The sequence below is a fragment of the Columba livia genome, chromosome 3 (assembly GCF_036013475.1).
Source record: "Columba livia isolate bColLiv1 breed racing homer chromosome 3, bColLiv1.pat.W.v2, whole genome shotgun sequence".
NCBI lineage: Eukaryota > Metazoa > Chordata > Aves > Columbiformes > Columbidae > Columba > Columba livia.
In genome coordinates, this window is record NC_088604.1 from 85,690,156 (window position 1) to 85,717,084 (window position 26,929).

Here is a 26,929-nt window from a genome sequence, read left to right on the forward strand (position 1 = left end):
TGCATCTCTCACAGTAACACCAAATTCTTTCCCCCCTGCATGAGAAAATAAATAAACAGAACAACAGACTAAAAGCAAACAATTACTCATCACAAATTAACCCAATTTATTACACGAAATCAGTACTTGTTTCAATTTTCTTACTCATTCCTGTAAACTGGTTTTCTACTAGGTGATTAAAGGTATTCACTTATTGAAAGAAATTGGGAAAAAAAGCAAGCTGTAAAGCATTAATTTTGTGAAGACCAAAGAAATCCACTTCAGAGCCACAGAAGCTTTAAAATGTAATTAAAAAAAAAAAAAATCACTGTCTGCTTAGTTCGGCAAAAATAACCAAAAGGAAACAATTGTTGTTAGCAGGTTTCTTTACAGACTTTCCCGTGCAGTGCCACAAAGGAGACAAAGTGAGCTCTTGACAGCATCCCATCGAGCACCCAAGCTCCTTTAAGTGTGGATGCAGAGTACACATACAAGCTCTCCAGGTTCATGGCAAAGAGGGCTCAATGGCAGAAAGGCTGTGTGAGGAGGACACAGTGAGGGGGGAGCTCAGCAAACACAAGGGGGGCTGAATGCTGAACCACAGCGTGAAGCACCAGGGCTGTCAGCAGCAACTCCACCACACCAGAGCAAACAGCCAAGGCAATCAGTGAGCTGTAATGCAAGGCAGTGTGTCATGTTTAACACTGCAGCTGATGCAGCCTGGTTACGTACTTTATTAGCTCACTTAGGAGGGGAAAACATCACTTTACGTGGCTCTGCAGGCCTCACACCTTCTCTTATGCTGAATCAGGATGATCTTCTCCATTCTCCCTGAAAGGACATTACGCAAGTACAACGTGCCAGCTGCCAGTGGAGATGCAGAAACTGAACCAGGATCTGGACATACCAAGGTATGGCTGTAGCTGTAACTCACCAAACTTAACACAACAAATGCCTTTCTCAGCCTTCCTCTGGCCCTAGTTATTCCCTGGCCTTCCCAACCTCTTACCAGGATGCCATAGAAGCCATTAGGATTCTGCAAATCAAAGTTGGAGCACTGACCTCAGCACATGGTGTGGTGTTGCAGGGCTGTGAGTGCAGCAGCAGGAGTGAGTGTGAGCAGCTCCTTCCCCAGCACGCACATCACGGCATGTATCCGCAAAGCTCTGGATGTCTCCGGAAGCTGTGAGGGCTGTGGGCATCCCTCACAGGGCTGGGAAAACCAGAACCTGCCTGCAACACCTTTTTTGTTGTTGCTGGATTAAATAAAAGGCAATATCCTCATACATCTCTACCTCTTCTGACAGAAGTCACCAGTTTCAAAGCTACTTGTTGAGCTATTTGCAGAAGAGCTGCCTTATTACCATCAATCCAGAGGAAGCAGGCCAGGTTAGAGGACAGAGCTCTCCTACAGCAGCTCAGGTTTGGGAAGGCAAGGGCTGGCCAGGACAGCTGCAGAGTGGTCATTGGCAGCTGGAGATGGCAGCAAGCAGCTGTGGGGAATTGCCACTTTTAGGATGCCTTTTGTGGAACAAGCCCTAGGAGATAGGCTCCTGGTCCTCCTACAGATACACATCCTCCTCTCTGTCTTCAGTAACCCAAGGTCCTTTTCAAACTTGGTTCTGTAAGCTCTGTGATACTCAGCTTTCTTTTCTGCAAAAGCTGCTTGCCTTTCTTTTCTTCTGATACTTTATAAGAACATGCATATAATTTAATTTTCTCTCTCCTGAAACATTTTTTTCACTTTCTTTCATTGTTTGCTTTCTTCTGGAAAGAGCTTTGAGAACTTAAGGTGAAAAATGTCAATTATTAAAGTAGTTCAAAAGCCTTTATGGTATTTTGCATAGTATAAAACACTCTAAGGAGTTAGCAAGCATAAAACGTAGAGGCTTTCCTCTTACAATTCTTATGGAGATTTAATGCCAGCAATTATAAGAATGCAAATGGTATTTCCAGCTTAACTGTGCTTGTGACTAAGCAATTTATTGGAAGTAATTTACTTAATTTGGGGATCAAAATGCAGAGCTCACCTTATAATATGTGGTTGTGGCACTGAAGGCAAGGAACAGAGGATAAGAAGATAGGACTTATTCAGAGAGATTTATTTTTCCTAATAAGATTTGAAGAGTTTTGGGTGGGCTTTTTTTTTTCCTAATGTAACAACAGCATTTCTTCCAAAGGCTTGATTTCAGAGAAGCATTTAAAAATGCACTGGATCTTTTGGTGGCCCTTAAAAGAATTATAGAAGAAAGATGGCTCTCACTTGCTATTCTATTGCTACATTACTGAGTTTATAGTTAACTGAACTACTACAGCACAGAGTGATATTTATGCATACTGTCTGCTTTCTGCTTTTTTAAGTGGAAATGAGTTGTGAGAAATTACCGGCTTACAAAAAGCATAGATACATGCTACTGCACTGCAGAAACTTGTGTCTACATCTTTTGTACCTTAGGGTACACCTCATAGCTCTGTGTGCCTGGAAATGCCCCAAACAACTTGATGCTTGGATGAAATGATGAAAATTAGCAGTAAAAAGGTTCATAGCAGTTCTTCACAGCCTGCACTCCCCAGCCCTGACCCCTTTGCACACACATTCAACAAAAGCTTAGTCACAAATACCCTGAGCAGAAGGAAGGTATGTGAGTGTCCTGCTTGCAGCCCTGCCTCACAGCCCCCAAAGAGGCAGAGCTACTGTCCAGCCCAGCTGCCCTGGGCAGACAACAGCATTTCTGTTGTTGGGCTGGTTCACACACAGCAAAGTAATTTTTAAAACTTGTTTTAGTGACTGATAGCACTTGGGAGCTTCAATATCTTCACTGGTGGTGACCAGTTAAACAACAGAATCACCATTACTCCCATCCCACTGGAGGTGAGAGCAGCAGAGAGATGGGGCAGGGATGATGGGGGAGGCAAATGATGACATTCCTGCCAGTCCACTGGGGTCTGCACGCCCAGAGAGGTCCTTGCCATCGCTCTACACTCTCCTTGTATCCATACCACAGAGTGCCTAGGTGCACTCCCCAGCACCTTCCCCCTGCCTCATCCTTCCAGTAGGACCCCAGTTTTCCCCTGCCATTTCTCCATTGCCTTTCCCAGCTCTGCCAGCCCTCAGTGCCAGGGCTCTACAACCTCTCTCCTTTCCTTCCCAACTAAATTTAACCTTGCTGAAACATGGGACTGTCTGTTTCTACTGTGTGTACCATCCCCCAAGGAAGGTGTTGACAGCATCTGGATCCACACAAAGAGAGGTTTAGGTGGGTGCAGCACCACACAGGAGTTTGGGGGACCCAGTGTATTCCCACCGTATGCTGACATCCCCTGTTCCTATACAGGTACATGGGCATGATCCCTCCTGGAAATTTTCCATCCCTAGGGGCAAATGGGCCTCTACAAGCACAGTGGGCAAGGAGACCACGGAGAGGAGCCAAGCCATCACCATTCAACTGGGAGAGAGCGATGTAAGCCCTTACATGGTGAGTATGTGCACAGGGGTGCATGCAGAGGGGCTTTTCACGAACTCTGGCAAATAACTGTTTCAAAAAACGCATACCAGTAAAGAAAATACCCTAATCCGCCCATTAAACAGACTGGCAGCTCTGGCTCCACTACATGTTTGGACACTTCTGCTTGCCAGAGCAGCACTCTGATTTCTGCATTTTGCCTCCAGAAACACTGCATTTTGTACAGTCCTCAGTGCTGAGAGCCAAAGCTGGAGAAGACAAGGATAAGGGCACCACAGAGGGGATGCATTAAGTTGCTGGGATACAGCCATGAGCTCTCTACTGTGAAGTGGCTTTTACTGGCATCACCTACTTGCTCTGACACCTGATGCCCTACAGAGCATAAACAGAAAACACATCAGGAATATAGTCAGGAAGAACAGACTGAAGACTGTTACTGGGTTTACATTTTCCAGGCCCGATTTGTAGCGAATAATCAAGCTTTACTACCAAGGTAAGGAGCAGTGGGATCCAGAGTGAGACCTGGTATTCTGGGCAAACTGAATTAACGGTGACAGTGATAGCACATGGCTCACGCTGGAAGTAAACAGATAGGGAAAGCATGCTGAAAAAGCCATTTGTATTTTCTGAGAGCTGTAGTCCTCAACTGCAAACTTCAGCACTGAATCCAGCACTGCTGAAACTTTTGATTAACAAAGTGCACTCTCCGAAACAGACAACTTGATTTCTTATACAGGAAGCTTTATGCTAAAGATTCAGGTTTTATACGAGGTAGTACAGCAATGAAATATATTCCACTTACTCTGGGAAGACTCAGTCCCCACCCATGCTGGATTGAAGATGAACAAAACCCATATGTTGCACTTCCTACAGACCTAGTTCTGTTCAGTCATAACTGCAAGTTTTGCCAAAAAAACGGTTCTTAAAAATGTATTTCCATTGTGGTGCCACTTGGTTTCTGATAGTGGACTGGTGAGATACAAGCATCACAGTCCACCTCCATAATGTCCTCCAGCTTTTAAAGCTGGTTACACCCTTTCAGATCCAAAGGCCTGTGGTCACAATCAGGGCAAACTCCTCCCAAGCAGCCACCCTTGGCATTTCCTCATCCCAAATGTGACAGGGGCTGTTCCAGCCCCAGTATTTATGGTTCACTTTATGTTTCAATACAGCATTTGTGGCAGCCTCTGCTCTAAATCTGGCATGGGGAATACGTGGCATAGGAGGTATGGGTAGATTCAGCTACATGGTGAAAATACTAATTTTGATGGTCGTGATAGTTCAAGTGCATCCTCCATCTGCTTTCTTTTTTCCTACAGAGCTATATCTTGAAATAATCAAAGAAAAGCAACAGCTGAACATCACTTCTTTCTGGTATGGTCAAAGCTCTATAGGCAAACCCAGCTGTCTAATTGGTCCTTTTATTGTCTACATACCCACAGCTACTGCACTACACATTAAATTGCTATCCGAGTATACAAACACTCTTTACAAATAACAGTAACTTCTGAGTTTGCTCAAATGCCACATTAGATTTTCTTTTCAAGCCTGAGTCCACTTTTCTTGTCTCTTAATTATTATAGAATCAGATTAGGTCACATTTTCCAAAAGTAACTGTCCAGAACTTTTAAAAAAGAGCAATTCAAATTCATGACAGTTAAAATTGTCAGTGTTCAATAGAAAAGACTCAAGCTCTCCACATATGATTCATAGAAAAGGGTCTCTTTCCCATTTCCCACAATGAATCCTCATTTTTTGAGCCTGCCCAGCCAGGCCAGCAAGCTCCCAGCCAAGCCCCATTCCCTTGCCACACACTGCAAGAGATCCAGGGTAAGGGGCTTGCCACCTCTCACTTGAACATTGCCTCCTGGTAAACCTGAAAAGGCTGATTTTTGTTGCCTTTTTTCCCTGCCTTCCCTGTGGAGCAAACAAATGAACCTGGGGCCTACTGACAGAGACCAGCTTCTCTACAGTCTCGGGAAACATGGCCATTGCCATCTTCACTAAGAAACACTCAGTGGGTCAAATTTACACAGTGTAAGTTTGGTATTCATCCATTTAAGCCAAGCATGCCAACATTATGCATTCATTTGGCCCATGAGGTCTCCTCAGTCATGAAAAGAAAAAAAACAGATGCCTGGCTACCCAATTGCTCTAATTATTTAAAGACATTTCTGATGCTGGCAACATCTACAGCATACATAATTCAGCCTCCATAACTTTCTCAAACACAAGACAAACACATCAGTGTATTTCAAATAAGCCTTCTAGGGCATTTGTTATTTTATTTACCTAAGGTCAATTTAGATGCAGGTGCTTTAAGAAGTTAAAGCCAAACAATGTTAACCCCCTACCTGCCTTGCCGTCTCAATTATACTTGCAACTTTCTATTGTGTTCTCCCCATGCCTTGTTTTCTTGTATAAATGGTTTTCAGTCACAGATTACCTTAAGTGAAATAATGCATAAGCTAATATTCTATTTCACATAGCCTGAGAAATGCGGAAAAACTGCAGAATTTGAACTCCACTGCCACTTGTTAGGAGTTCAGCTCTAAAAAGCGTGGCTGCATCGTCTTTGAACAGAGCCAGCACTGCCAGGCTGTGCATGACATCTTGGGGTGTTACAGCTTGGAGAATATTCTGCTCTCTGATTCCTGTGGTAGTATGTGGTAGAAAAGACTTGAAGGTACTTGCTTGAGAGCAGAAAAGTTATTCCTTTCTGTTGAAGCACTTGGATGGAATTAGATGTGACATAGCTATGCATGACCTTGCAGAAATCATTTGTCTGTCCTTTCTGTCCTTATATGCAGTCAGGACTTTATAGTACTGGCTTACTAAGCTTGCAGTGGTCAGCTGAGAAGATACGTTTAACAGTGGCTGTGTAATGATCACAAGCCAGTGATCTCAGTCCTGGTCACTTTAATTCCTTGTACATTTCCTACTCACAATCTGGAGAGCAAAGGATATCATGGTTTTAAAAGCGTGGCCCACAGCCCCATGCCAGAAGAGCAGCATGCACCTTGGGTCCCACAAGTGGGACAAAGACCCAGCATGTACGAGACTCTGCACTTCCCACTAAAAATTTCCCAAGGAAATTTCCTATTTCTCTAAATCTTTTGCAGGCATAGCTTGTTCTGTAACACAGATTATTATTTTCTTTGTCTACATCTACACTAGTAGATCCAGGAGACTCTTTCGAGTGCTGGGGAGATGGGCACAATGGGTTGTGCTGCAGCACGCACCTGCTTCACAAGATGTGTGTACCCATCGCCACCTTGTACAGACTTCTTCGAAACAATTTATGGCCTTTGAAGCCACCATTCTCTGCATTCAGAGGTGGACCTACTATGTGAGCCTGCTATATAGTAAAACCTTTCTTTAGTTCCCCTTTCTACAAAAGTTTGACCTGTTCGTGTAAATCACTACAGAAAGGCCAACTGTGATCAAAAGATTATGGGCCAGGTGAGTAAGAAATTTGGGCTGAATCTGGACACCTGTGTCCAAAACTACACCTATCTCTGGTGGTGCCATAAAAGTTACATACAGTCATGTTGTTGCCTGTCCTCACCTCAGGGGACTGACCTGGTTTTGTTAGAAATTTTTGTTAGAAATTTTGTTAGAAATTTTAGTGAATTCTCCTGTCAGCTAAAGTCTTCTTATGAACTGCACTTTCCTGAAAGTTAGATACATATTTTGGTAGACATAGTGATGGTATGCAAGGTCATTGATAAGGCTGGATGTACATCCCGCGAGACCAGTGAACTGAAACAGGTGACCAAAAACTGACCAACTAAGTATTCCATCCCATTCACGTGATACTTCATATAAAAGTGGGAGATCACAAGGATCTCGTCCCTTTTCCTTATGGCCGATTTTAGGAGAGGACCTCGCGAGTAGCCCTGCGAACTGAGGCCTAGTAACAGACTGAAGCCAGATCTGGTTGGCTGCAGATTCCAGTCCAGGACTTCGGGTGCCAGCCCCACATCTGCCGGAGCAGTTGCCAGGACTTTCAAGATTGGCTTTGTATATTTTGTATTATTCTCTCTATTTTTATTAGTAGCACTAGTAAAACATTTTTAATTTTTCCAACTCTCTTCTCTCTGTCCTTCTTTTCCTTCCGATTGCCTGTCCTTAGTGGGAAGGGGGAGGGGTTAAAGAGGGAGAGTGGGGGAGAGGGGGCTAACAATACATCTGCCATGGTTTATTGTCACCCTGCAATCAAACCTTGACAGGGACATAGCACTTGGTGAGTGTCAGACCCTGAACAAGTGAATTTATTTGTCATTTCCAAATAGGAGAGGCTTCCCCTACTTAATTTACCTGTGAATCACTGCACAAAGAGGGAGGGAGACATGAGCGATCTTACGTTTTTGTGTTGACTGAAACATGTAAGTCTGCTAGTTAAATTATTAAAAAAACCTTCATTAAAAAGTGTTGAAGTTAGATGTGTAATGAGGATGAGATGTAGTCTAGTGAACTTCCCTTTACTGAATTCACATTGTCAGCTGCTGACCAACATAGCCTTTACCCAGCTGTTAGCCAAAGCAATGCCTTTTAAACAAAAACTGTATACCTTAAAAATCCTGCATGAGAGATGATCTCAAAACTAAGATTTATTTAAGGGTCTGTGACTAAGATCCATCAGCAAGTGCCTGATCTTCTAGGCCTGCTGCTAAACCTGTTTGAAAACACCAAACCCCCTTAGCAAGTTTTTGCCAGATTCTCTCTTCTGTCTACACTGACATTGCTTGTATGCATCTTGTCATATCTCTTGCTTTCTGCTGTTGTGTCTCTCGGAGCACAGGTAATCTCTGTGTAGATCACAATTCAATGCAGCCACTACATTTTGCTCAAAAATGAAGAATCTTCTCAAACTCTCTTTGAAACCGAAGTATTTTGACTTACTGGTCTTGTTTGTTAGCTGCTTCATTAAGACTTTCAGGGGACAGGTTAGAGGTCTGCATGCATTTGCTTTCAGTCTTCATATTACAGTGGAAACAAAGCTACTCTGCATGTCAGTACTACCCACTTAGAAAGGAGTACTGCAGTAATTTTGGTGAAATATTTTAATGAAGAGAGTTACTGAGCTGCTGTTGCTGTGGTAGAGTGAGGCTGTAATATGCATCAGCCTTACTTACTAGGTGTGTATGTGTATTTGTGCATATCTGTGTCACAAAATAGTAAAGACTTGAAATTTGTCACCTACTCTAAGTGTGCGTTCATATATTTAATATTTTCAATGGATCCTACTAAATCCTTTTTTACTAACTAGCAAATGAAAATACAGCATAGTAAAACTTAAGTACTACCAGTTAGCAGAAAACACAAGGCCTCTGACTAGAAGCGATGGTAGAAGACATGAACATGTGCAGATACAGAGCATTTGTCCAGCCCCTAGACAATAGTGTTCAATATCTATTGTCTTCAAATGAGTGGCTTCCTGATTGCATGGTCAGCTCTTCTGCAAACAGATCTTGCCCTGTGGCAAGTCCCAGCACAGAAGTCGAGCCACGCAATGTGGTTTACCTCTTCTCCTGCACTTTGTGTTGCCAGATCTTGGGTGGCTGGAAATTGCTTCTGTCAGGAAAGAGCACAGGCAGCAGCATTCGGAAATGTTGTGATAAAAAGAGACAGCCAGTGCCCTCCTCAGTGTTTTGTTTTGATACTCTTCAGCTCTCCATTACACATGATAATGAGAGGCTGAATACCCTGGATAATGACAAACCTAGATAGTTTTTCTTTTTCTGCCCACTCAGTGTTTCTGCTCCACAGTTCCTGGGGTGCTCATTTCCAGGATGCCGGGCTAGCTCACAGGCAGTGATGCAGAAATGTGCCAGCCCACTGGCAGCATCCTTGACCCCAAGCCCTGAGTGGAGCCAGCCAGGCCAAGAGAGCTCAGGTGGGTGCAGCGTGGGCAGGGCTGCACCACGGCTGGGTTTCTGGAAGCAATAGAGCTGTGTTCACACACCGCTGCATTTGAGCTAAGTCCTGCCAGGTCCACAGTGGATCTTTGCCCTTGATACAATTTACCCGCAAATTAGATAATCTGTCCATGAAAATGAGAAATGGATCTATCAGCTGTTCCTTTTGTAAAACTACCACCCTGCAGCAGCAACAAGGAAGCACAACCACGGTGTAGACACTGTTGCTTTGACACCTTGCCAGCCACTTTCTGCACACCAACAGCTATACCCCTCAATGAGCTGATGCAAGTACCAGAAGCTGAACTTCAGGAGGACTTCTTGCCTGCGCCAGTTATCCTGACTGTCTGCTGCATCCAACATGTCAGCTCCATCACTCAGCACTAGTCCAGCTGTTTTTGTGCATTCCTGTCGTGTCCACTACGGGCACATCCTGAGCCTTTGCTATCCAACCATGTCTTGGTTTGCTAGAAGCTCGCTCTTCAGAACTCTCACTTTTGGTTTAAGATCAAGAGGCTTCTTCGATAACCCACTGACTTGAGTCTTTAAAGCCATACAAGCAAGTCAGCTTGTACATAGATACCCGCGGATTTCTGAAAATAATCTACTGGAGTGGAAAATAAGTGGCTAAATACCAGTGAAGGTCTAGTGCACAAAAATTTTAGAGTATTTCTGTCAGCATCTGTAGGTAAGTTGTTGTCATGGGGACTTCAGCCTTCTACTAGCACTGGGAAGTAATACATAGCCGCTTAGCTGCAAAACCCCACTATTTAGATGTTTGGCTTCCAGTACCTGTGTACCTCTAAATTTCCAGTCCCAAAGCCTCAGTCCTTTTGCCCATGGTTATCTGAATAAATAAATTTCAGCAAGCCTTTTGAAAAGAGTGGTGATATGTTAACTTGAATTAATAAGCCTTTGGGGTTTTTTTGTTTGTTGGTGTTGGTTTTGGTTTGGTTTTTTAGTAGATCTTCTAGGTAGATCTGCTAACAGATTTGCTGTCTGGAGAGGCTTTCTGCTAGTCCACTGCATTCTGCCTCATAAGGAATTACCATGGCAAGTTTGAACTTCTTTATTGAGAGAATCAAATGAATTATGAATCATTATATCTTAGTAACACAGTTAGGACTTCTTGATAAACCTTTGTTGCTGTACTGTTTATTGATATGCTGAGCTGTAATACAGTTTCCATAAGAACTGGAATAAAGATTCACAAATAACAGGTAATCACTTTCCCTTAAACCAAATGTATTTACAAGATTGTTAGATCAGATGTAGCCAGGAACTACGTATCTTTTCAATGTGCCTTCTGGACTTTTTCTCCTGTATTTATCATATATTTTGATATGTAAACTTTCACTAATAATGATCTTAGATAAAACAATGTATATGCACTCATATGTGTTACCTACACACTTCTGAATCCATAGGTGGAATTGCAGATTATAGTTTGCACTCCAGCATCCTGGAATATTACACCAGCCCTTTTTGTGATAATCTTATAACTACTGTGATCTTGATTCTCTCAATAACATTTTGTTACCAAAGAATTTTAGGAGATCCGTATACAGATATTACTTTAAAAAATCAGTCCTTTTTTGTACCTCATTTGGCCATGTCACACTTCATGAGTGCCAGTTTAGAAGTCTTTGAGAGCATTTTATTAAATTCCCTCAGCCAACCTTGTTAGAAAGGAGTCCTTGCTAACCCTTATGTCATACTTGTACCTCTCTGTGCTCAGGCTCACATACTTGCTCTGTCACTGATCCTCCAGCTTCAGGGAAGCTGTTGAAGGAACACGATGTTATTCACATGAGTAAAGGCATCAAAGCCTATCTCTTCAAAAGCTATTTTTTCCTCTTTAAATTTGACTTGTGCCTAACTAATCTGCTATTTATCAGCTTTAGAGCTGTATAGTTAACTCCTGGCTACTACTAGTTGTAGTCCTTTTACTACAGTGTTGAACTGCACAGGGAGTCTGAAAAAAAAAAAAAAAAAAAAGAAAAAGAAAAAGAAAGAAAAAAACCCAAAATATCAGTCAAGTAAAGCTTTGCTTCCCAGAAAAGAAAAACTTGACAAATCTGACAGGCTAGTGCAAAAAGGAGCATAGAAATCCCTACCAAAAACATGTGGGAGGGAACATATATTTAAAATAGGACCGCCTAATTCGGCTGCTAAATCAGTGTAAGGAGCTCTGTACGTCTGTGTGTGCGGGAGGGAGAGACAGAGGGAGGGAGAGAGACACAGGGAGAGAGGAGCAGAGGGAGGGAGGGAGGCAGGGAGGGAGAGCAATGTGCCTTTCACAGAGCTGGGAGCTTGATGGGAATGTTTGATTAGCTCCTCTCTGAAAGAGAAAAGGTGTCCAGGCCTCCCTCTGCTGCCTGTCTCTCTTTCTGTAGAATAATGTTGACTGGAGTTTGGGGTACAGAAAAGCTTGGAAATAATAGCACTTTCATACTGTGTGGAGAAAAGGAATAAAAAGTTGCACACCTCAAGCAAGGTAATTCTGATGTAATTTCTCTGCTCTATTTATTTATGGGGGAGAGGGTGAGTTGCTTTTTTGCCTGTTGATAAGTTAAATACTTTCACTGCTAAGAAACTATAGGGATGTAATTTTTTGTTTAGCTTTCCAGCTGTGTGCATAGGATCAAAGACCTAAGGAGATAAGGACATAGACATAGAATGAAACTGTACTTTAAATTATATATAGTTCATTAAGTATTTATAAAGGCATTAAACCCCTATTGTTAAAGTGGACACATATACTCACTGCCTGAACAGCAAGGGCTTAACTATTTGATAAAGAATGGTGTATATTAATCACATACAAATAGACATCTCTATGTGCCCACTGTTCAAATAGTGTGTAACAGGTAATGCAACTTGTTCCCTAGGTTTAAAATTATTTTGCTTTCAAGACTTTGTCTCTTTGATCAATAAGTAGGTGTGTGTTGTATCATTAATTAGCACTACCTGACACTGGGAAATACTCATCTCCAAGATACAGAATGGAAAATTGTATTATTCCAGTGATATGTATTTATACAGTGTGAACTCCCTTGCTAGATGGATAGATACAGATGTATGAGCAGTACAGTAGCCTAGACGCTATGTATCCTTTTGTGCTGAGTGCCTGTTTTGCTGGTGAGGCTCCAAAAATGAATAGCATTGTCAAGCCTGCCACAGCCGTTCAGCTCTCTGTGGGGAGATTAGAGTCTCGATAAGTCTCTTCAAAATGTGATTTCTCTCAGACTAGTATGAACACGAACCAAATGCCCCAAGCAAACTTTCAACCCTAGTTAATATTTTGTTCCTAGAGTTTATGGGAACGATGCCACATCCAGAGCAAAAAAGGAATTACAGATTACAGATATAGATCCTTCTTGGACCACACTGCTTTTCCTCTAACCTCTCCAAAATTTAAACAAAACACCAATACCAAGCAAGCACACACAGAGAAAAAGTAGTTTAGACGGTTTTTGATTGAGAACAGCAATAAAGTCCTATATGTTTATAGCTTGTATTTTACCATATGCATCCTAAAGTTGAAAACACCTTGCATTTGACCACCCTCAAAGAATATCTATGCTTTTCTGTATCAGTGTTACTATGTTCTTCAGACTTTATTCAGTTGATCACTTGAATGACAGTCATGGTTGTAAGACTGGTTTCTTTCAGAGATGCAAAGAGAGTTCAAGCAAAAGTAACTGCATTACACACACACATTAGTTTTGGAACATTAGATTAGTATTTTACTTTAAAGACACTTACCTTTTTTGCTTATTTTATCTAATCCTTCAAGTTGCTGGGGTTGCTCTCAATTGGATGACAGAAAATATGTCTTGTCTTTCTGTTATTAAAGACATAAAAAATACTTTTTAAAACAAGAAACCTTCACTGTCCTGCCAGTATAATTGAATATTGCTTTGTGTTTCCACCCGTAGTAGGTATGTTATGTTCATAACTTGCTCACTACTCTAAGTAAGACAATTCTTTCCCCGGTAGTATTCTAACACATGACTTACCACTGGCTAGTTGAACCAAGTAGTTTTACTGGCTAACCCAGGTTTCCTCACACTTGGGATGCAAGAAAGCTACCCCGTATATATTCTCCGGTGTCTAATAAGAATGAGATCCTACCAAAGACTTTCCTTTAGTGGAGACATTAACAAGGTGTTCCCCCCTTCACCCAGCTATTTACTTTCACAGAAATAGTGGGAAAATAATTTTTACACTTCCTTTTGTCAAAATTGATTAACTGGAATATTTCTTAAAGGGGATTGCCTGAGACACAGTGAAAACACAGTGTTTACCTCATGTGAAACAACAGAACTATTTCTTATTTCTGGCCATTGCTTTTTAGAAAACATTGATTAAACTGCACCTGAAATTTACATAACAATGGCATCAAAGACTTGATTGTACCTGATATGCCTGGAGTTTCTTTAAATTTTTCCTTTTCACTCCTGAGCCACAAAAAAAGCTCTAGAAAGAAAATACTGCCCAGCAGCTTAACATGCTAATCCAAGGTTCAGGACATGCATGTTCAAGTCTTCGTTTTATCTAAAGTCTCCTAATTGATGATAGATAAGTCATTTAGGGCACCTGGCTGAAATGAGCAATAAAAGTGATAGTTCAGTTTACCATCTGCAGCTGTGTTGTTTCTCTGATGTCTTGAGGCTAAACCATAGGAAAGAACACTGTGGCGTTTATAGATATTAATTACCCCTACAGAGGGAACTGAACGTGCAGTGCCAGACCAGTAAGGTTTGTGTTGGCCCATTGTATTGAGGTGGGGAGGCATCATCTTTTCTGGATGGGTAGTGAGCAGCAATAGCCCAGGATTTCCTGAGAGCCCTGGGGGATGTTTGGGCCCCCTGGAGCTCTGAGTCCACCAGGACTTCTCCAGCATTGGCTGAGTTTTACACTTCCCATTCAGGGCTCAGAAAGTGGACACTGAACAGATATGTCCTTCTTTCTGAAAGCCCATCCATCATACAGGTCTCATTGGTCTGTGTTTGAAAAGAGAAACACAGAAAAAGAACAAATGAAAAACTAAGTGTTGGTTGGTTGGAAGTTTTTTTGGTTTTGGTTTGGGTTTTTGTGGGTTTTTTGTTTTGTTTTTTTAAGGAGAGAAAACTAATAGCTATAGTATGTGTTGTGCATAAATCCAGGGAGGATGCAGCTATACCAGCTACAGGTCTGCCCTCCCCACCTTTCTCCTGTGCGTTACTTTTTAAGTCCAGAGTCAGAGAGAGGCAGATAGGTGCTTAACACCTACTTAGAGCACTTCAATTCCTCTTTTGAACTTGTCGGGGCACAAGGAGCCCCCTTGTCCCAGTGCTGGCCTGGGGTTCCGTGAGAGAGCTCAGCTGGGACCTGGGACAATGCAGCCCCTGTTCTGCGCCCGGCTGTCACACAGAGACTATAATTATCTCTCTTCTAATGACCAGCCAGGCAAGATAACAGTTTTTACACTATGTTTAGAAAACAATGTCTTACTACAAATTGACGGTTCAGTCGCCTGTAAAAGAGCCTCTCTAACAGTCCTGGAGCAGCTGCCATTCTTTTGCATCCCAGGTCCTTTATTTGCTGCACATTTCACACTTGGAAAACTTTAGTGAATGCTGTGCAGGCAGCACAGCCTCCCCCTGCCACAGCAGAGGCTTGGAGAGGTGCAGAAGTGCCCAGAAAATTTGTAGCCTTTTCGATTGTGTCTGTATTAGCAAATTAAACTCTGACTGCGTGGCTCACACCAGCCTGCATCACACTTGTGAACTCTTTTAGCCCCTGCCCCGAAGGGGCACAGGCACTGCTGCCAGTGCTACAGAGGGGAGCTGTGAGACTGCCTTTTACTGACTCCTGATAATGCCCTGCGGAAAGCAAGCTGCTGCAGAAAGTGGGATGTGAAGGGACTTGCTGCAGATAAAACAGGAGCCTGTATTACTGATGAGCTTTTCTTCCAGTGCTCTGGCCCACAGACAAGTTGGGGGACTACTGAAATTATGTAGGCTCCTAAGGCATCTATGGGGTAGCTGTACTCACCAGCTGAATTGCAGCTTGTGTGGATATATCTGACCCTTGCAAATACTGGGAGTAATCAGACGTGGGCAGTTACGAGAGCATGGCACTCATGGATTAGCTACTTGAGTATTTGCTCCGTGCTCTGCAAACATTTTCCACCAAACTTGGTGCTGGGGCAGCTGTATATTTAGTGGTGTCTGAGGGCTGCTCCCACATCCTCTGCTGGTGGCCATGCCAATGGAGGAGCAGAGCCTGCTCCACCTTTCTGCAGCAGGATCACCTCACCTCTCTTGCCACCTTCTCTGAGCTGGCATCTCTGCTCTCCTCTGCAGCAGGACGTGGCTGGGTCACCTTGGGCTGCCTTTTCTATTCAGGCTCATTTTTCAGCAAATGAGTCCTGGAAAAAAAAAAAAAAAAAAAAAAAAATTAAAAAAAAAATGTTGATCAGAAAGAAAATTTCCCAGTGAGTTGGAACCAGAAACATTTCTCATGAAAATGTATTTTAATTATAAAAAAATAGCACCATCTGCAGCTTTTGCTTTCCATTTTAAAGCACAGCACCCGAATCTATAGCTCATATCCCAAACTGGAAACACATTTGCATTCAGAAGAGTATTTATAACCACCTCTTCTTCATTCAAGTCATCTAGGTTTAAGCAGTTCTTAACCTGACAAGTCTTACTGTCATGACTGAACTGGCTTTCTAGTACCCATCAAGTCTATCCTACCTTTGCTTTATCTCCAGAGCTTCAAAGTGCATTAAGAGGTCAGTGACACATTAAGAACATGATCTGTGTCAGTTATCCTTTATGTGTCTTATTCTACAGGACATCCCATAGACACAGATATGAAAAATACTTTAAAGATCAACTTGTATTTGCAACCTGCTTTTTCAGCCTGTCACCTTATAAAATAGCTTTAGAAATGTAACACATGTAACACAGCAGCCAACGGTGTCTCAGCTGGCAGCTGGTTTCATACCAAAAAAAGCGCATAATTGCCAAGTGACAGTTTTACTTGTGCCAAAATTTCTGGAAAAATTCTGGAAGATTTTGTTTAGCTTTATGCAGTCCTTTAATGTCCCCACCAGGAAGAGTTGGGGATTTCCAGCTCCTCCAGGCTTGTACATAAAACTAAGGAAATTTTTACCTTTCCAAAATCACATATTTACAGGAAAGTTTAGACGTAGCCGCCTCTGTGCTTCTCGATTTCCCTGCCAGGTTCCTTTAGAGATTCAGAAGGCTCCATTCTTTCTATTTTCCCCAAATACATAGTTTACCTTTGAGTCTGTAGAACAAGGGTGAGACATTGAGGAAAGCTGGCAGCAGCACTGTGTATCCTGGCCCAGGCCACCTTCAGTGAGTCAGAGTGAGGAACAGGTAATGGCTCCATCACTCCAGGGGCTACTTTCACAGCTGCCAGCCAGCTGAGGACAACGGGAGCCCATCCTGCTCACCTTGGTGGTAGCCCCTCTTTCTCACCTCTCTTGCAATGCGTCTGCAGCACTACAGCATTTTGTTCTCTTGGGCTTGGTGGAAGAAGGTTTTGGACACGAAGAAAGAGAAGCCTTTTGGACAGAAGGCTAAATGGGAAGGAAAAGAGTGTCCAGATGAGGGAGAGGACAGGTTAGAGAGTTGTAGAATAGTTGGTACAAATGAGATTGCTTGCAAGGTCAAACTCAGGCATCACACACCAGACAAGTCTTCTCTCACCCTGCTTTGGGGACTCTCTTTCTACCAAACTGCATCTCAAAATATGTGATAATTTGGGATGTAAATTCTCAGGCTTCCATGGTCTACATCTTCTGTTCTCAATGATGAAATCTGTGTGTAGAAAAAAATATATGTTATGCAATAATTACATTTGAAGTAGAAGCTCGTATAGTAATCTCCTAAAGCCAAAGTTCAGAACAAACTTCATGAGCATGGAAGTGGATTATGCAATATTGAGTCTGCAGGCTTAGTTTTGTTTTAAAAACAAGAGATCTGAAATTATGAGTTCCTGCTTCCAGACCATATGATAAGCCCAGTTCACGTTTTTGATCTTGTGGTCTCAGAAACAGAATCCTGTGATTCATTTCTATGCCAAAACATCAGGTTTTAAAAGCTTCTAGTATGCAAAATTAGTGAATCAGTGTCAGCCTGGTCCTGTGGCACATTTCTCAATGATTCCTTGCTGCGCCTACACTGTCACAGTATCCAGGACTGGCCTCTGGCTGCTTTCTCTGCCACCATGTTTTCTAGCTTTTCACGTGCCCTCCAGGGCATTCGGATATTAAGTGATGTAGTTTTGGAAGCATAATCATCCCTCATGTTGCCTGCATAACCCATATGCTCTCTAAGCCCACTCCTGCCAGTTGCCAAGGGCTGCCAATACACATGCCATAAGGCTGCACAGCTTGGCCCACACTATGTCAGGTCTCTCACCAGTATCTCCACCAACAGCATGTCTTCAGAAACCCAGTGCTACTATAATAGCCTCATTTATAATGCTGGCACCTATGCAAATCCATAGCTCACTTTCCTCCCAAAAGCAGCATGGAGTGCCAAGATATCTTCTGTACTCATTAAAAAATGGAAACTGTGTTCACAGGTCCACAGCTTTCAAATGGGTCCCCACAACAGCCATGTCTGGTGAGAGACCTAAACTTCAACGTGCTTGTTGGGTTACAGGTGGGCTGCAGACTAGCACCAGGTGGGAGGGATACAACTGAAACAGCCTGTAGCAAAGCCAAAGCAGCAATGGCCACTAGCTGGGGATGTCAGCCTGCTGCTACTGCATAAGGCTCCCTCCTCCCTGCAGCTTTGCACCATGAGCCCTTGAGGAGCAGGACTCAACTCCAACCCAAGAGGAGAGGGGACCGACTTCCAAACCCTGAGATCACTCTGGAGAAGACGGTAGAAAAGCATCGAGCTTATCCACAGAAGTAGTGGTGGACTCTGCCTAAAGACTAGACTAGACTAAAGACTAGCCATTGATATTCTCTGGGAGGAGTAGGAGAAAGCAAAGATCTAGTGAGTGACTTTAGGAGCCCCTCATGGCCTAGACGTGCAGGACACGAATGCCACCTCCAGCGGGGGATCCACAGATGTGCCTTTTGTGCCTGCCTACCAAAACTACTCATGCGTATCTTCTGAGCATCCAGGTGGCACCTCTGTACCCCATGCCCAAGGAAGGCAGGAGCCTGGGCTCCACTTGCAGGGCATGTGGTAGGGTGGCCACACACCATGCCCTGGACTGTGGGGTCAGGCATCCTGGTCCTCGGCAGCTGACTCTGCAAGGAGGCAAAGGATTTGGAAGTGCCAGCACAGCAGCATCAGAAGATGACCAAGGGCCATATGGCATTTTGGGGTTGTTTTCTGATTTATCTTTTGTAGCAATCCCCTTTGTAGCAGAGATTGGACTTTTCTAAACTAAAGGTATTGGAGGCATTTCTGAGAGAGCTGGAGGGAAAGGTTCCCAAACAGGAATAATGCAGTTAGTCAGGAAGTAATAATATTTTTTGAAATGCACAAAATATATAAGGGGAAAATGTTAAGTAGTGCAAGGAGCATGAAAGTATCATTTTTATAGAGAACTATAACATGAAACTGAAACTGCTTTCTCAACTTTGTTCCACTGGTTTCCACCACAGAAGCAGCTTTCAGCTGAGCTTTCCAAAATGCTTTCTACAGCTTCCCCAGTGCTTCCTGATTTGCTGAAGATAATTTGTGTAAGATGTTTCCTTGATCAAATTGTTATTGCTAGATATCAATAAACTTCACCACCTACTGACTTATTTCAGAATGCAACCATCCTAAAGTTTCTCTTAATTTCTGCTTCTAAGTTTCTACCAAAAAAAGAAAAAGGTGTCAAGTTTTGTTTGAACACGCTACAGAAATTCCAAAAAACATTCCCAGGGTGGTGTGCAGTTTCTTTAATGCCTTTAACACAAATTCTTCACTGATAGACCAAATATGTACCTTCAGGGGAATTCTGACACACTACAATAATTCTTAGTTTGCAGGCAGCACAACATCATGGTTAGTCAGCACTCTTTTCATTGTGCATCCAACCTGAGAAACAATGTATTGCACTTTAAAATGTCACTTTTACTTGTTAAAACCAGTTGTTGGAAACAGAAACCAGTGCATTTTCTAAAAAGTGAAAGAAATGTGGCCACGAAACTCATATCCCAAATTCAACACAGCCCTCAGGCACTGCTGAATTGCAGGTACTCCCCTTTGCCCTCAGTTTCCTGGGGAAATGGCAGTGCCAGGGATTGATGGTACCTGACTGGTGTGAAGCAGAAGTAGTTAAATTAGAAAAGGGAAAGAGGTTCTCTGCAACGGTGAGCAAGCTCCAGCGTGCAGAGGGAGCACAGGCTTGAGCCTGGGAGCTGGTGGGGCAGATACAGGAGCAGACAAGAGCCGTGGTGGGGAGGAGGATGGAGAGAGGGAGTTGTCTGGACAGGGATTCACAGGTTTGAGCTAACAGTGATTCCCAATGAGCCATAAAACCCGCTCATCGAAGTGAAAAACAATTAATGCATTATATATTAACAGAAACTAGGAAAGTACAATGCAATGACCTGCACACAAATGGTCATTGGGATAGTCCAAATTATATTTTCTCTGTGAGTGGGTGACATATTCTAAATGTATCTCTTCCTCTGCTGGAAGGGGCAGGTCAGACCAGCATAATTGATGGTTATCTTGCTGAGACAGATGAAAAAGTATAATCATTGCAGTTTTATTTAAGCTCTGAGAAAGGTCTGGCAAGTTAAATCACACTGCAGTTTTAAATAAATTACCTTCTTCTGAGAGAGCTCTGTCAAAAGTAGAGAAATCATTCGTCACTGTTACTTCAAACTTATGTTGGTTTAATTTCAAGGCATTGCATGAACACAAAATGAATAGCACAGGGCTGCTTGGGTGTTTTTATTTAGCTCTAAATTGCTAGGTAGAACATCTCTTCATTATACCTACCTGAACTGAGCTATTTTGGACTAAATTCTTCTTGCAAACTTTCATATAAACATTTCTTAAAGCAGCTCTGAAAAAAAGTACTTCTGTGCCCAAAGTAGAACTCAGACCTCTGAGTCCACCCAGACTTGAAAGTGATGTGAGAGGCACCCTGCAAGAGGTACTGGCTACCAGCAGTCCCCTCAGCCCTCTTCTGAGTCAGGGACCTCATGGAGCAGAGCAGGCACCACTTAGAACATGATGTGGCAGTCACAATAATCAAAGCTTTCGTAATAAGAAGCAAGTGGTAAGAACCCTTATTCAGGGATAACTGCATCATCTTTCTTATAGAGAAGGTGATGAAGTCTGTGGTATTTTTTAGTTCCTGGATGAATACATTCTATTTCATACCACTCAAAGAGTACCAGCATTCCATGCAAACAAGCTCACCCTTGCAAAATAGCACCCTGGATCTTACCTTTTGGTACCCAGAGGCCTGGCCTGGGATACCTACAGGTCAGTCTAAGCCTCTGAAATAAATATATCTAACAACTTGGCTTTTCTAGCTCAGCAGAACTCATTACTCGGCTTTTTAAAATAAACAAACAATAGGATTTTTTTTTAATATATAGACTTTCGGATCAACACAGTGCAGTGAGTGTACACCATTCCTTCTCTCTGACAAGAAAGAGGATGAAACTAAATTGCATGTGTTAGCCATATTACCTGGTGTGAAGCAAAATGAACAGCTATTATACTACTGTGCAAGGTGCAATACCATGGGGACAGAATATAAGCATGAGACAAAGAAAAGGTTAAACATTTTTTTAAAAAGAGACAAAAAAAAAAACAGCTAAAACATTTTATTCTAGAAGACGACAATCAGCTCTTATTCATTCAAACAAGTTTACTCACACCTACACTAAGCCCACTTGATTTTCCCATAAAGGGCACATATTTGACTCAACCCACAGTGCTTAGAGATCGTGCTGTTAGCTCCATGCTACTTGCTCAGAGAGCTTTCAAACAAAGTCCCCTTCTGGTTTTGTATGGTGCCAGTGCTGCTGCAATATTACAGCCCCTTGAGAAGGCAAACAATAACACACGATTGCGGTATAAAGAGAGTACACAAATTAATTTATGCAGCACAGGAGATTACAGGAAATAAACTGCTTACTCCTGCAGAGACAAAGCACGTGGCACCAGCAAAGAATTTCCATTTGCACATGGAACAGACAGCAGTGCCTGACACCAAATATCAAGGACTTAAAACCTACACCTCCATCAGAAAATGTTGTAGTTTGCCATACAGTAACAAGTAATATGGATTTAACCATCTGGTTTTTTGTAGCATATAGCAGCTCTCAGATCTTTATAAAAGTCAAGCTGCTAATAAAAGGTCTGTGTAAAAATCTTATTTTATATGCAGAAAGAATAGTTGGCTAACTCTGTCTCTTCCTTAACATTCAAGATTTTTCAAGTATTATTTCTGGTTGGAAAAAAGTAATCAACATTATTCCGAATTGAAATTTGATTTTAAAAAATAAAATAGGACCTGCACTGGAAGATACTGAAGGAGATGCTTCTTCGTACATTTGTACTTGACTTAGCTGGAATTTAAGCCCAGGTTACTGTAATGTATATACTTAACTACTTTGCAGGTATAAGCATAACTTCTGTTATGCAGTCTGAAGGATACCAATGAGAAAATGTACTCTGATAAACAAAGATCCAGAATACGTTTTAGAAGGTTTACTGAACAGTCACTAGTTACCAGTACTGATTGGGACTGCAAATACCATATTAATGGAAATCAGGTAAAGAAAAATCTCAGCAAAGCTCATACTCCAGACTAACCCAAGGTAGAAACTTTCACATTTGTTTTAATGGGATCCACTCATTTGTTAAAGGAACAATAGCTTTGTGTTTAATAGCAAAGTATCATTCCCGATCTACAGATAAAACGTCCCAAAACCTCACATTGGATCTAAACGAAATAAAAAGTCTGTTGGATGCGTCAGTCTGTTTGCAGGATCAGAGCCCTGCTTTCCCTTGCCTTCCCAGAGACACAAACAAACAAAAAACCACTGTTTTATTCCATTTACTCCGTTTACCATTTTGAAGTAGCAGATGCCGCGCCTGTACACGGTATAGGAGATCTCATACGACTTAAATCAGGTGACTCCCATGGCCCCAAATACAATGAACACACACAGACTTCCCACAAGGGAGAGCTTGGAGCCTCTGAACCAGACACTAATGGTGTAAATCCTCCTGTGCCTTGCCCTGTGTGACAGCTCAAGGCATGAAGGCCAGGACCTCCCTTGAGAATGTGGCCACCAGAGCTGTGTCACAGGATGTCTGTGCACTTTTCTTGGCATACCAGTGCCTAATGCAGAAATTAATACAGTGGCAAAAAATAAGTTTATTCGTTATTATAGTTCATTTCCATCAGGATCATAGCACACCAGCACTGCACCAGCAAAAGTAGAGTCCACAACAGGATGCTTTCAAGTGTAGCTATGACAACAAATCTGTTAAGTAAAACTAACAGACTTGTCTCAATGCTTCTGTTAGCCCCTCTATTGATAAAATACCTGTTATTACAAGCTAAGGGGTCTGCTGAACTCATTTGCCCCTGATTGGCTTTATTTGTTAACTCCTTTTAGACCTGTTTGCCTCCTTCTGCAGGAAACTGTTTTAGGAATAAAAGAAAGGGGGGGGGGGGAGGGTGCAAAACAAAACATAAAACCCCAAACAAACAAAACACCAAACACTTTCTGCTACCTTTAAAAGCAATATCAGCAGACCAGGTAGAGATTGCATTTGCAGCCAGGAAGGACTGGGATGGCTACTGGGTCACCTGGCCTCGGCTTGGGGACAGCAGGGCTTGGAGATGGCAGAGCCTCCAGAAAGCAATGAGAAGTCTTGTGCTGCACTGGTGGTACAAGTGATTTATACAGGCTCTTTCAAAAAGATGGACCAAATATGTTACAATTACACAAAAATTTACAAATGGTTTAATGATTTACTAAGCTTTAGTAACCTTTTTATAAATGCTCTATGTTCCCTCCACCTGCTGTACAGACGATAGTTGATAGTTTGTGGTTGCAGAGACATAGTGATTTCAAATTGGCTCCACCTTTTGAAACACCCTGTACATTGTGTAAGACAGGAAAAGTTAGGTAGAGTTGGACTGTCACCCCAAAGCACACAGCAACTCACCCATGAATCTGGCTTTTATATGGATCCTTTACCATCTCAGACCTTTTCTACTCTAGTTGAACTGCAGATGAAAATACCTCAGCACCAAGAAACCAGTGTCACCACAGTGTCACAATTGCAAGATACTTTATGCAACACCCTGCAGGAGTGAATGGACTTACAGTCTTTGTATCTTCATGAGATTACATGGTGCAGTTTGAGGTGCAGACAATACAATTCTGTGAATATGCCCTACAAGATTAGTGAATGAACTTGAATAGCTATCAGAGCATGTCCACACCCATCATGCCGTCTGCTGCCACTGGCTTCAGAAATAAGTTTGTAGAATGAAATATTGGTTTCTTGAGGCAAAAGCCAAATCTTGGACAGAAGTAAAAAATCAGTCTGTGGAACTGCCACAGCCCAGATACTGTCTCCTCTGGGGACATCATCTGCTCTACAAAGCGTGAGAAGAAGATGCAACATGTGAGGACTGTGTAAGATTGAAAAAAAGTGCACAGTCCCTCTTCCCCTGCTGTTCCACTATCACCTGTAGTATCTCTGAATGCAGCCTGATGTACTCTTCTTTTCCTTTTCAGTGCTCCTTAGTGACAGATCCAGATTTTGCTTTACTCACCATGAAGGTCACAGTCATTGCAACCTTCTTTGGTAAGTACAGCTGATGTGTTGCAATCAGTTTGTGGGTTTGTGCTCTCCTGTCCTGTCTGACCAGTGGCTCCTGGCTTCTCCTCTTTCCTTTGGAACCCATGGCTGATGAATGTCTCAGCAGTGGGTGGAGTAAGCCTTGGCACAGCTTTTCAGAAACGGGCTACCCAAACTTCTTGACTTTGGCATAGTGACACTATTATTTGCAGAGATCTCTAAGTACATGACCAGCTGTATGCAGTCCATATCAGATAGCACAACTGGGCCTGAAAAATGTCTGTAACATAAAGATTCACTCCAAACTAAAATCAGCTGTGGGAGCATCCCCTCTGAATTTTTCTCTGTGGTCTTCCTCTCTCCATGAACAAGAAGGTGCCAAAGGAAAAAGTGTATAAATGTGTCTCAATTCCTTTCTTCTGGCAGTCAGACAGGTTATTGCTTTTTGGGAACATGTAGAGACTCCAGAATTTGCAGTTCATCTTACATGAATAATCTGGTTGACCAAGCATGATTTCTTAGTATACTTTACTTATACGTCTCCCTTTGATGAAGATCCAGCCACCACGTAGCCCAACAGCACTGCATGACTTAAAATGTGATATTCTGAGGCAATGTTCCCTCTAGCTGGGACCCTCAAGTCTGGTAGAACATCAATTCTTAGTTCAACTTCACGGCTATTTATGTGGTTCTTTTGTCTTTACTAAGAGACCAAACTACTTTCTCCACATTAAATTATGCCCTAACATTGCATGTAGTTAGAACTTTGCAGTCTGTTTTCCTCTTGTTCTCTCCTTCTATTTTCTATCTATGGTTTTGCCTTGGTTACACAACTGCACTAGTGACGAAAGGCCCCAATACTACATCTATATGCTTTCATTTCAGATATTGTGAGACTGATTTTTCTTTTGAGCAAGTTCATCTGTAAACTCTCTGCAACCAGTCAAGGGGGAGAAGAGTGTAAAAGAAAGTAATAAGACTGCTATTGCATATTCTAGCAATATTAACTTAACAAATGATGAGAGGATCAGCCAGCATATCATAGAGAATTTCAATTCCCTCTGAAAGTTCAGGGAAGGGAAAGGTGAATAGCAAGGTCAAGTTATTTGCAATGAAGTTATTAATTACCCATAGTATAGAGCTTATAAAATAACAATGTCATGCACTTAGCAAATACACCTGACAGGGTAAACGACATGCATATATTGTGATGTATGTTTTAATACAACAGAGTTTGACTCTTCTACCATTACACTTTTCAAATAGTATTTCTACTTACTAAAGAAAATCAGTTCCCTTGCTGGGACAGGATACCGGGACATGCCATGCTAGAACCTCATCCAGTCCTTCATGTTGCCCAGTATCCCATACCTGCTACCACCCGAGATATGCCACAACTCACAGGATAACCTCTCCATGGGGTTATTAAGAAGGATCTTTCTCTCCTAACTTCCCTGTCACTTTAGGCACACTGCATATTGTTTCACTGACATCTCTGTCACACCAAAGAGTTTCCACCACCTGTGGAAATACTGGGGCCTTTCATGGTTTTCTGGACCACGTGGAATCAATGGCATCTTTTGATCCCAATGACATCTTTCCACAGATGAACATGTGAGCTGAATTCATCTTTAATCCTCTTCAAAAAACTACCCCACAATAGATGCCATCTTGACTGCAAAGCTAACCAAGTAGAAACCTAGTTGTGGCTGAGAACATTCCAATTTCATTTTTTTTCAACCTATTGATTCCAATTTGGGAAATCTGATGCACAGGAGCTTGTGGTGGCTGATGTTTATAGTCCCACTTTTTCCTAATACTATGTTTTCTTCGTTTTAGGTGTGTTTCTTTTATGTACATACGCAGCTAAGGAAGCCACAAGGAAGACAAAAAAGGCTAAGCTATGTAAGTGGACCCTTTAGTATTCTCGGCTGCTTTACAGCAGACATGTCTGATGCATTAAAAAAAAAGTGCCTAGTGAGCTTATATTCTGGTAACCCTTCACAACACAACGGTTGTTGTGCAGTCAATGCACAGTCAATGGGATCATATGGTAACTCACATTACTCTATTGAAATCAAGTCACTAAGTACAGTGTGTGCTACTGAACGTGCATAAAGGGGAAATTGTATACTTCACTACTAAAATGTCTTCACAGGTCGTTAGTTACCACACAAGGATCTAAGCAAGCACTAAGATTTTCACAGCAAGACATAAGTGTGTGAAATGGACTTGCTGTAACACAAAGCATATGTAGCTGATTAGCATGAGACAAGTGGTGCATGTTCTGTGCATTAGGATGTATAACTTTCACTATACTCCTGTAAGATTATTTTTGTCCACAAATTATTTTGCTCATTTAGTTGAGAAACAAGCCTCTCGAGGGCAAGCTAATGCGATGTGGCTGTAGCCTGGCATTATAGCTGGCACAGAGCCACATAAGCACAGATGGAGGCTTGGGAGACATCCCTCCTCGTGTGTGCAGAGTCTTTCCCCTAATCCTTCCCTCCCACATGTTAACCACAGTCTGGGTGACTACATTGCTTTCTCTCTCCAGCAAAGAATCATAATGGGTATTTCCTTCAGAGAAGCAAACACTGAAGGTCAGAAATATCCTCAGGCTTGTTTAATCCATCTTTAGTTACAGCCACATCCCTTAGTAAAGGGGTTATTATGTGTTATATTGCAGATGCAGAACACATAGATGTGTCTTGTATTCCAAAACCACTGATAC

The 26,929-nt window shown here is 42.2% G+C and overlaps 1 protein-coding gene and 1 long non-coding RNA gene across 6 annotated transcripts in view; one reads left to right on the forward strand and one right to left on the reverse strand.

Moving 5' to 3' along the window:
• The window catches only part of LOC135579095 (uncharacterized), a 40,686-nt gene extending 23,476 nt beyond the window's left edge, over positions 1 to 17,210 (reverse strand). For both annotated transcript variants that reach the window (XR_010471527.1, XR_010471526.1), the window contains exons 1-3: positions 17,098 to 17,210; positions 15,671 to 15,782; positions 13,133 to 13,211 (exon numbers count right to left, since the gene is read on the reverse strand). This is a non-coding gene — a long non-coding RNA (uncharacterized LOC135579095). The remainder of the gene's footprint in view (positions 1 to 13,132; positions 13,212 to 15,670; positions 15,783 to 17,097) is intronic.
• The window catches only part of VIT (vitrin), a 53,435-nt gene continuing 38,071 nt past the window's right edge, over positions 11,566 to 26,929 (forward strand). For 2 of the 4 annotated variants that reach the window (XM_065057970.1, XM_065057971.1), the window contains exons 1-3: positions 11,566 to 11,861; positions 24,132 to 24,201; positions 26,035 to 26,100. In XM_065057970.1, coding sequence (XP_064914042.1) covers positions 24,171 to 24,201; positions 26,035 to 26,100 — 97 coding nt within the window. In that variant the 5' untranslated portion in view covers positions 11,566 to 11,861; positions 24,132 to 24,170. The remainder of the gene's footprint in view (positions 11,862 to 24,131; positions 24,202 to 26,034; positions 26,101 to 26,929) is intronic. The other 2 variants (XM_021289402.2, XM_065057969.1) reach the window with 2 other exon arrangements.